The following is a 10,523-nucleotide window of genomic DNA, read 5'->3' as shown; positions in this document are numbered from 1 at the left end:
TGCGCGCGTCTCTGTGTGTACGTGTGTCTATGTGAGTGTCCATTTGTGTATATTGTGCAGAGCTGAGGGGTAGCTCAGCCATTTTTGGAGGTTTCTTTTCTCTCTTTTGCCTTTTCCATTTATCATTCACTGAAGACTCTCAAAGTGAGGTGGCGAAGCAGCCTAGAGACACATTTAAATTAAGTGATATGTTAAAAAAGCTAGTTCACCAGTTGCTTGGCATCACTGGTGCCAAATTTAGAGCCTACTTGTTCCTGGTCAGTTAAAAGGCATATGAGAGAAGGCCAAAATTACCATCAGCGATCCAATATTTTTCAGAGTTTCATCTGACTGGTTGAGAAAACACTGTTTAAACTCCCCAACGGCCTCTGAGCTGTAATGATGGTGTATAAACTCTCTCAAGTCATTTTTGAATTCAGACACGGACATGTTTTTATCCAATAGCTTGTTAATTATGTCCTCGAGTCTTCGGCAGCCAGAACCTGAGAACAGAGCATAACGACAAGGGCTCGTCACCACAAGTGTGCAACCATTTTAGAACATACCTGTGTCAGTCCTCTGTGTACATCCCAGCAGAGACTGAAATTCAGAAAGAGTATGGTGCGTGGTCTAGGGTTCTCAAGTCCAGGAGAGTAAACGTAGGCTCTGGGGTCCCCTATAAGTCCTGCATATTCTTCTACTACCTCCCAAACCCAGAGAAGGTGAACCCTATGTCTCCTTGGTTAATGAGGACGCTTGGGAATCGAGATGCTCTGACTTGGTGCAACATGTTAAACATTATCTGGTATTGCTTGGTTTAAAGTCATGCAATGATTCCCTGTTATCGTTCAGAGCATCAGGTAGGATTTCCATGCATCACAGAAGTATTGGGTCTAGAATATTGTCCACTGGCTTGACTTGACTCTCAATATTGTCTGCAACAACAAGGAACATAAAACAGAACTTCTTGTTTGTGAAGTGATCTGCTGTTGCCGTCCCTATGGTGGAGGGGAAAGAGCTCAGGCCTTGGGTTCCCGTGAGCTGGTTGTACTCTGGGCCGTGCGATTTCTATGTAGTTGACTGTATCGCCTGCTTCCCCGTCTGCACCCACTCCGGGAAGAAAAGAGGTGGGTGTGTAAATGGGCTTAGTGGGATCGCACAGGGTGCACCTCCTACGTGCTGTGCAAGTGCTGCCCACATTCCGGCTCCCAGGGCTTTTTCCTGTCCCCATCTTCATTGCTTGAGGGAGACCCCAGAGGCCATGTGTTCTCCTCCCCGGTCTGCTTGGAGCAGGAAGTATCTGGGAGCTGAGGGCATCCCAGAAGGGCTCGGATCAACCCTGCAAATGCCGAGTGACACCCGCAGGGCGAGAGACGGTGGGTCACACACTGCAGCGTGAGCCTTCTCTCTGGGAGGTTTCCCTTTCCCTCCCCCGTTTCAGGAGACTCATGACTGTTTCATGGTTTCTGGATGCAGATGCCATAGGGCCTTCGGTTATATCTTTCCCTTCCCCACTGAAACAGCTAATTCCAATATTTGATCCTGAGACTCATGTTGGTTTTCAGGGTCGCTGTGACGCTGGTGGGACACCCTGAACGCAATGAGAGTCTACTTGCAGCTCCTGTGAGGGGCAAAGTCCATGAGGGCACTCCCTGTTTGGTTGCCTGCAATTAATCGTCATCCTGAGGTCTGTTGCACATAGACCCTTTGTCCTGGGGCTGCCCTGTGCTGGGGCTTGGGGACCCAGAGTTCTTCCAGAGGGAATAGGCAATGCCCCCAGCCCACAGGCTGTCCCTGCACGGGGCTCACCTGCGGAGCAGTAGAGGGGGAAGGCGACCAGCAGGAGGACCATCAGCAGCTTCATGGTGGGGCTGCTGTTGTCGGCTGTCCAGTCGTGTGTGGCAGGGAGCGAGGAAGTCACTGTGGAGCTGGGCTCCCAGAACTGCTCTATTTATTCCCCAGGCAGGCACCCCAATCCCTCCCAGGAATGAGGGGATGAGTCAGAGTTTCGGCCTGGCACGGGACCAGGAAACAATCGTGTGCACCCAGGGGAACCCAGCCAGCCAGTGTGTAGAAACCAAGAAGGCAGTGATTTTTGGATCCATGACAATTTGGGGACTGCAGTAATGACACGTGGCTTTAGGTAAAATGGATGCGAAAGTGTTTTCCAAACTCTAAAACAAATCCAACAGTGTGAGCCTGTGCTGTCATCGCCGTTGTTATTATTATTGTGGGCTTCGTCTATTCCTCCTTACCTTCTTCTGCTCTTGTTTCTCCTGCTCCTCTTCATCGTCTTCCTCCTCTTCTCCTTATTGTTCAAGGTGCAGAGAGCTTGGTAACCTCCGTGTCTGTCCCTCCTCTATGATCCGACAGCTGGGCTAGGTGCAATACCTCAATTATCCTCTGGGAGGCAGACCTTCCTCACCCACAGACATTCATTCCTTTTTTTCAGGAAAGGTGTTTCAAGTTTTGGAGAAAACTAATTAAGATCTAACCTCTAATGAAAGTTGGGGGTTTTTGTTTGTTTTCTCTTTTGTTTCTTTCTTCATCAGAATTACCTCACTAATTTAATTCCACTTTATAAATTCACTCCGTTATGAATATATGAATCAATTTTTGTTGAGTTCTTTGTTGCCTTTTTGGGGTTTTCCTTCCACGGATTCACAGGACGCTGTGAACTAGTAGAGTAACTGCTTGTGTGGGGCAGGCGGTGCTGGACGGTGAATGGTAGTGGGATCTGGCTCGTGCGGATGTGCGTTTGGATCCTGGAGGCAACATAGAGTCCTGACGAGTCTTTGGGCGAGTTACACTGCTGGTCTCTCTGACTTTTCTTTCTCTCTTTTGTGACAGGGTATAAATGCCACCATGCTGAATTTTTGTAAGGGTGACAGACACTGTACGAAAGCTTCTATCATGTGGTCTAATATGGGACAACCATGACTAAATGGCAGTTGCTATCCTTGCACCCGTTCACTGTTGAACACGTAACGACTGAGCTTCTCCTGCTAGCTGGGCCCTGAGCTGCTGCTGCAGATTCAGTTGTAGGAACGAGTTAGACCAGGTGGTTGCTCTTTGACCTTGCCTTTTAACGAGGAAGGCAACGAACAAACCTACAAATAAATCAGAGATATCGGAAAGTGGTAATTGCTGCAAAGAATGCAAAACACGTGCACAAGGCCGGGCGCGGTGGCTCACGCGTGTAATCCTAGCACTCTGGGAGGCCGAGGCGGGAGGATTGTTTGAGCTCAGGAGTTCGAAACCAGCCTGAGCAAGAGCGAGACCCCGTCTCTACTAAAAATAGAAAGAAATTATCTGGACAACTAAATATATATATATATAAAAAATTAGCCGGGCATGGTGGCACATGCCTGTAATCCCAGCTACTCGGGAGGCTGAGGCAGAAGGATCACTGGAGCCCAGGAGTTTGAGGTTGCTGTGAGCTAGGATGATGCCACAGCACTCTAGTCTGGGCAAAAGAGTGAGATTCTGTCTCAACAACAACAAAAAAAAACACGTGCACAAGCAGAATGCTATCAAGACTGACTGCCGAGCATCCTGCAAACATCCAAGACAGCCTGCGCGATGAGGCGGGATGAGTGGACGGCCATACCCAGGGGCAGATCCGGGAAGAGTGTTCTGGGCAGAGGGAACAGTAAGTGCAGAGGCCCGAGGGCAGATGGCACTTGGCAAGGTAAGAGAAGGCAGTGAAGGTACGCCTTCTGGGATAAGAAAGGGATGGGGCAGCCTCACATGACAGAAAGCCCATCCCCAGTTCAATCAGGGACCAGGTGAAGGTAACATGAACAAGAAAAACAAAGTCGGCTCAGGTTTATAAAAAAGAACAGATGAGCGAGCCAAAGAGAAGAGTCTGTTCCTAATCTGCGACTGTGGTATTTGCTGTCCGGATTACTCAGGACATTATCTTTCCATGACTCAGCTGGAGCCGCAGCTGCCAAGAACGTACCTGATTAGAAAAAGGACAGGAAGCAGAAGGCGGCGTGTACTGAAATGTGTACTTTTATGCAGTTGGCCACGGCTGGACTCCTTCATTCCAAAGGGAACAGAAGGGCAGTGATAATGAAATAGGAGACTGTCTCTTTGGCCAGGACTTACTGGGGGTTCTGCCTGGTGCTCCCATCCTTATGGACCTGCCCTGTCACCTACTAGCCGGACGCCCCTTCAGAGGTTTCTTTTTCATCTAAAGAATACCCTACGTCAGGTACAGGGTACCCGCTCTACAGAGGTTCTGTTTTCTTTCATCTCCATGTTTGTCCAGACACCTGATCGTTCTCTGGTGAATCAATTAACAGTAACTCGGCCAGAATAGACTCTTTTGCAAACCTCCTTTACAGGGAGAATAAAAGCAAAAAGCTCAGAGTACTGTATTGCTGGTGTGACTTTTTCTCTTCAAAAAGGGACTTTGCCTCAGGTCCCTGAGTGTGGTTCAGAAGCTGGAGAAGTCTAGTATGCTCCAGTGTCCCACACTGGTGTGACCGACACTTACCGATGCCCTGCTGTGACAACACACTGCAGAGGTCCGTCATTCACATGTTCCATCCAGAGTGAGCTGGTGTCTCTGCAGACAAATAAAGTATGTGGCGAGAAAGAGTGATATTTGAGCTGCCCTCAGGCTCCTAGAAGACCTCAGGTATGAGCACACTAATATTTTTTGGCATTTGAAAGGCCTTGCCATAAATATTAAGTAGCAACGTTTTTAGAGAGCCATATTTCTCAGTGATGTGAGCATTTGCACAGAAAGCCTAGAGAAGAATTTTTTGAAGATTAGATACCGATTAAGTTTTTTTTTTACTTCTAAGTTGCAGCTATGAATCTGCTCCACATCATGTGGGGGGAGGATTCTCCACAACCTTTTTTTTTAACCTCATTCTGTTCATCTAAGTTCCGCTTTCACCTACGTGGCTGTTGGGAAATCAACTTCAGACATGTCTTTGGAGGTGAACCCCTTCCTCTTTGAGATTATGCCACGTCTAGAGAAGGGATGGGGACCTGCTTCCCCAGGATAGAAACTTTAGGAAAGGCCTCTGGTCTTGGGGACATTTTGGCTGGTGGTGAGATGTCTGTTACCAAGTCATTGGGGCCTCTCCTAGACCAGGGGCCTCCCTGACCTTGGCCAGAGGTCACAGATCCACGGCTGGGTTGCTCAGTGTCCAGTCCACATCCCTCCACCCCACCACCTCCCAACGAGTGCCCCCAAACTTGTCAGAAGCCTGCAAAGACCAACCTCCCCTGGGTGTGCGTGGCGACAAGGGGTTGGGATTGAGTGAAGGGGACAATGTGATTCCTCTGCAGAGACCGCAGGCACTGAGGAATGCTTCCTGGCCTCTCCTTTCTGGAATGGGATGGAAGGAAGCAGAGGCCGGTGGCTCCATGGTGAGTCCACGGCAACCAGGAAAGAGGCCTTGCCCCCCACACGCACAAGAAGATGCACATCGCGGCGCTGGGATTTCTCCTGAGAACTCAATTGTCAGAAGAGACCTGTGTCCCTTTGTACCTCTGAGAGGCCTGAGGAGACGCACCCAGGAAGCTCCGAGCCCGACAGGCAAGGAGAAGTGCCAGGAAAAGGGCAGAGAGAGGGACAGGGCTCTGGGAGGCCAGAGGAGGGAGAGGGAACTTCCCTTAAACGGGAGAGACTTCCTTTGGCTCAGAGGATCAGGGGAGGCAGTGGGTGGGGAACAGGCAGGTTACATTTGGGTGAATTCAGAAGATGAGGAGGTGTGGGTGTGCCCAGAGGAGTCAGAAATGTGAAAGGCCAGGAAGAGATAAAATCCCTTATTCCATGGGGTGGTCCCACCCCCAGCTGGACTTTCCCACGGCTCCCAGGAAGGACCGGGGAAGGGAGGGCTTGGGGAGCCGATGGCAGATGGGTCGTGAGCGAGGACCCAGGCCAGACAGTCTGTGTTCACGTCCCGGCTTCCCCGTTCACTGACTGTGCAACACTGGGCAGGAGACTCCATGCTCTGTGTCCCTTTTAAAATGGGAACAGTCCCAGAATTGCTGTGAGTCCTAAATGAGTTAAAAAGTGTAAAGTCCTGAGAATGGTGCTTGGCACAGAGTAGGTGCTGTCTAAATGTCCGCTGCTGGTCACTATTTTCACATAGTTAACAAATGTATTTGTGACAAACCTCCAAGGGCCACTAAGAACTGTTGGAGACCACTGAAAACTCAGCTTGCACTTGACATTCTCTAAAATTCAGAGGAGCCATATCAGGATACCAGCTAAACTTTTAGGTTTAAAAATAAAGCACTGTATTTTGATCATGTTTACTTGATTTTTTCTGAGTTTGTCTTTATTCAGGGAGTTTTTTTTATATAATTAAAAAATAGCTTCTCTCCCAAGCATATTCTGCATTCTGTTGCCATATTAGTCTTCCCAGAAAGAGAAGTGCATCTCAGTTTGAATCTTTAGTAAAGGCAGGGACCAGAGCCAACACTAGACCAGATATCAGGGACGCCTGGGCACTAACACAAACTCTGCACTTTCCCACAAGAGGACTTTGGGGTTGGGGTGGAAAGAGGTGGGTGCTGGGAGGAGGCTGGGTGGGGCCCTTGACAACCAGGGCCTGAGTCCCCTCAGTCCCCTTTGCCCCCAAAGTGACCATTACGTAGATACCATCTAACCCGGATGCACTTAATGAGTTGGGACCAGGAGCCGGATTTGGAAACAGAGCCAGGGCCGGGTGTCAGCCCTTGGCTAATTCTCCTTGGCTCCTTTACCAAAACCCTGAACTTTACTCAACTTGACATTTGCCAATCATGTGTGCTTAAAAGTTTAATGCTGTACACAACGTGACGGTTGATTTGGTTCATCAAATATCTACTCAAAATTTTCTCCATTAAGTTAGCAATTTCTAGTTTTTTCAATGTCACTATTTTTCCACCAACTATAGTGATCCACAGGGGCATTAGAACAGTTAAGCAGGAGAACTGCTATGAAGCCTCCACTGCTAGAGAGAGATTCTCACCAGGGGCACATACACTCCTCACTTCCATCCAGTCCTGGGGACAGTAGTCTGGAGAGTTTTTGGTTGTCACAGCTGGACTGCAGTGGGAGTCTTACTGCCATCAAGGGGCCAGAGGCCAGGACTGCTGCTGAACATCCTACAATGCACGGGGCAGATCCCACAATAAAGGATTATTCATCCTTGATGCCAATACTAATGAGGTTGAGAAACTGTGCTGGAGAAATATCTGAAAGCACTTGCTCTTGTGACATATGATTAGGAGTTTGAGTGAGTCTCACATTCAGTGAACAGCGAGTGGAGCCCCTGGCATGGCAAGATGCCAGCAGGAGTGTGGGCATCTTTGTCCTCCAGGAGGCTGGATTCAGTCTCGTGTCCATGCCTTTGCCCAGGCTGCTCCCCACACCTGAAGGGCCTTACTTCCTCCTGCCTGTCATCCTCATCTTCCAGGACCTTCATGGTCCACCTCAGCCATCACCTCTTCTTCAAAGCCTCCCTTTGTTTTTCTTTGAATTTCTAGAGGCCTGTAAGTTGTATAATAAGATCCCATCTTGGTGATACACATTGTATCTTTCTTCGGTTCTACATTTTGTCTTCTCATGCAACTTGATAATTAATTCCTTAAGGAAATCCATTAATGCTTTCAACAAAATACGTCCAGCTCCTCTATGGTCTGGTGTGGTGGATTCCGAATAGACCTGAGACCATTTGCAGCTTCTTAACTTCTTTCTGCCAAATTATCTCCCCTCTGCCCATTTTTTTGCCTGTTTTCCTCTATCCTCTCTCTTCGCTTTTCATTTCTGTCTTCAAACATCTTCTATTTTTCACAATTTCAATTTTTACAAGGTGATATAGATGCATTGTTTGAAAAGAAAACTAACACAGAAAACCTTCCAATGAAAAGCCCTTCTTCCTCACTCCTTCCCTTCCAGGCCATCCAGCCCCATCCTCACTTTCAACTTCTTTCTCTGTTTCTTCTGGTATTTACATGTTCTAAAGAATTTTTTGTTTTGGTTTGATTTTTGTTTTTTGAGACAGGATCTTACTCTGTTGCCCAGGCTGGAGTGCCGTGGCATCATCCTACCTCACAGCAACCTCGAACTTCTGGGCTCAAGTGATCCTCCTGCCTCAGCCTCCCGAGTGGCTGGGACTCCAGGGGCGCCACCACACCCAGCTAATTTTTCTATTTTTAGTAGAGACGGGGATCTCGCTCAAGCAATCCTCCCACCTCGGCCTCCCAGCATGCTAGGATTACAGGCGTGAGCCAACAGGCGTGAGCCACCACACCCGGTCGAGGAGAGATACCTTATGTCGCGTGTTCTGGCTTTCTTTGCAGCAAGTGACGGCAGAGTAAATGACAACTGGGTGGAGCGTTTCAGCCAAGAAGTTCAGATTACAGAAGCCCACTGTTTCTATGGCTTCCAAATTGCCACGTAAAACATACCTTCTGAGATGTATAGTTGCTTATGGACACATTAAAGATTTCAAAGAAAGGGAATTTCTCTTCAGCGCCATTGAAATGCTGCCTTGCGTGAAGAAGAAGGCAGATTGGGCCTTGCGTTGGACTGGGGACAAAGAGGCTGCCTACCAACATGTTGCAGCCTTTGCCGCAGTGGAAGGCATCTTCTTTTCCTGTTCATTTGCATCAATGTTCTGGCTCAAGAAATGGGGACTGATGCCCCACCTCACATTTTACTATGAACTTATTAGCAGAGATGAGGGTTTACACTGTGACTTTGCCTGCCTGATGTCCAAACATCTGGTACACAAACCATCCGAGCAGAGAGTAAAAGAAATAATTATCAATGCTGATAGGATAGAACAGGAGTTCCTCACTGAGGCCTTGCTGGTGAAGCCAGTTGGGATGAAATTGCACTTCAGTGGGGCGGTACATTGAGTTTGTGGCACAGACTTATGCTGGAACTGGGTTTCAGCAAGGTTTTCAGAGTAGAAAATCCATTTGACTTCCTTTCGGCTGGAGCCGCCATCTTCCAGTAATTCGCCAAAATGACAAACACAAAGGGAAAGAGGAGAGGCACGTGTTACATGTTCTCTAGGCCTTTTAGAAAACATGGAGTTGTTCCTTTGGCCACAAGAAAGGTGATATTGTAGACATCAAGGGAATGGGTAGTGTTCAAGAAGACATGCCCCACAAATGTTACCATGGCAAAACTGGAAGAGTCTATAATGTTACCCAGCATGCTGTTGGAATTGTTGTAAACAAACAAGTTAAGGGCAAGATTCTTACCAAGAGGATTAATGTGCGTATTGAACACATTAAGCACTCTAAGAGCCGAGATAGCTTCCTGAAACGTGTGAGGGAAAATGATCAGAAAAAGAAGGAAGCCAAAGAGAAAGGCACCTGGGTTCAACTGAAGCGCCAGCCTGCTCCACCCAGAGAAGCACACTTTGTGAGAACCAATGGAAAGAAGCCCGAGCTGCTGGAACCTGTTCCCTATGAATTCATGGCATAGGAGACAAAACTAATAAAAGCCGCTGGACTCTAAAAAAAAAAAAAAAAAGAAAATTCATTCAACTTTATGGGGAATGTTTCACTGGAAGAAAAGACTAACTTCTTTGAGAAGAGAGTAGGCGAATATCAGAAAATGGGAGTGATGTCAAGTTCAACAGAGAATTCTTTTACCTTGGATGCTGACTTCCAAATGAACTGAAGATGTACTCTTAATTTTGTTGGGTTTTTTCCCCTTCTTATAAAAAAAATCAGCTAAAGTGTATTAACCAGCTACACCATGAATTATCCATAATGTTCATTAACGGCATCTTTAAAACTATGTAGCTACCCCCAAATCAGCCCTGTTTATTAATAATGCTAGTGGTGTCACCTAGAAGGAAAGGATATTTAAGATAAAAGCTACTCGTATTCTTCTGAAGGGTCTTGTCCGTGTTTGGCTTTTGCAAGCAGGCTGGCCGGCTGTGGCTTCACCGTAGCTGTAACAGCAGCAATCTTGGCCTTTTCGTGAGGGATCCGCTAGTGAATTCGGCCCATTAGGGTTAAACATTCACTTACTGTCACAATGCAGTTGGAAGATGTAGCCTCACTGCTTCAGAGCAGATTTTGAAGTTTGCTTGTTTGTATATAAAACTCGTGCTTTACAAACGTAACATCGTACTGTCAAGGTAATAGCCTGATTTATTTGGTTTCCACACCAAATACAAAGTATCACTAACAGGAGCCAATTCAAAATTTACCAGGTTACTAAAGTAAGTTAAACCTGTGTAGACTAAACATGTCATCTTCAAGCTTTGTTTTCTTTAATGAATTGAAATACTCTTTTAATCAACTTTAAAGTCAATCCTGTGCATACCTAGATATTAGTCTCTTGGTGCCACATACAAGACAGGTTGTGTTTTTATCCTGTAGCCTGGGTAGAGTGTTGTGCGATAAGAGATAAAGGGTCATCTTTCAGGATCTTCTAACCTAAATCATTGGGAATTGAGACACGGTCTGGGCTGACTGCTAGTGACCTGGGTTTTAATATGTGTTAGGGGCAGTGTCATTTTATTTCTCAAATTGTATTTTCCCCAACTTCTAGTTGATATGAA

The 10,523-nt window shown here is 47.1% G+C and overlaps 1 protein-coding gene and 2 pseudogenes across 1 annotated transcript in view; 2 read left to right on the top strand and 1 right to left on the bottom strand.

The window, feature by feature from the left end:
- The window catches only part of LOC105827327 (mammaglobin-B-like), a 3,499-nt gene extending 1,612 nt beyond the window's left edge, over positions 1–1,887 (bottom strand). Inside the window, exons 1-2 of the mRNA XM_012665411.1 lie at positions 1,789–1,887; positions 295–482 (exon numbers count right to left, since the gene is read on the bottom strand). Of these exons, the coding sequence (XP_012520865.1) occupies positions 295–482; positions 1,789–1,843 (243 nt within the window). The 5' untranslated portion in view covers positions 1,844–1,887. The remainder of the gene's footprint in view (positions 1–294; positions 483–1,788) is intronic.
- A 1,768-nt stretch (positions 1,888–3,655) lies between these two features.
- On the top strand, positions 3,656–9,631 carry LOC105826677 (annotated as a pseudogene).
- Positions 8,964–9,433, top strand: LOC105827285 (annotated as a pseudogene).
- Positions 9,632–10,523: the final 892 nt, after the last annotated feature.

Source organism: Propithecus coquereli, unplaced genomic scaffold (genome assembly GCF_000956105.1).
Source record: "Propithecus coquereli isolate 6110/MARCELLA unplaced genomic scaffold, Pcoq_1.0 Scaffold120, whole genome shotgun sequence".
Taxonomy (NCBI): domain Eukaryota; kingdom Metazoa; phylum Chordata; class Mammalia; order Primates; family Indriidae; genus Propithecus; species Propithecus coquereli.
The sequence above is the reverse complement of the archived record's forward strand: the minus strand, read 5'-3'. Positions and strand labels throughout refer to the sequence as shown.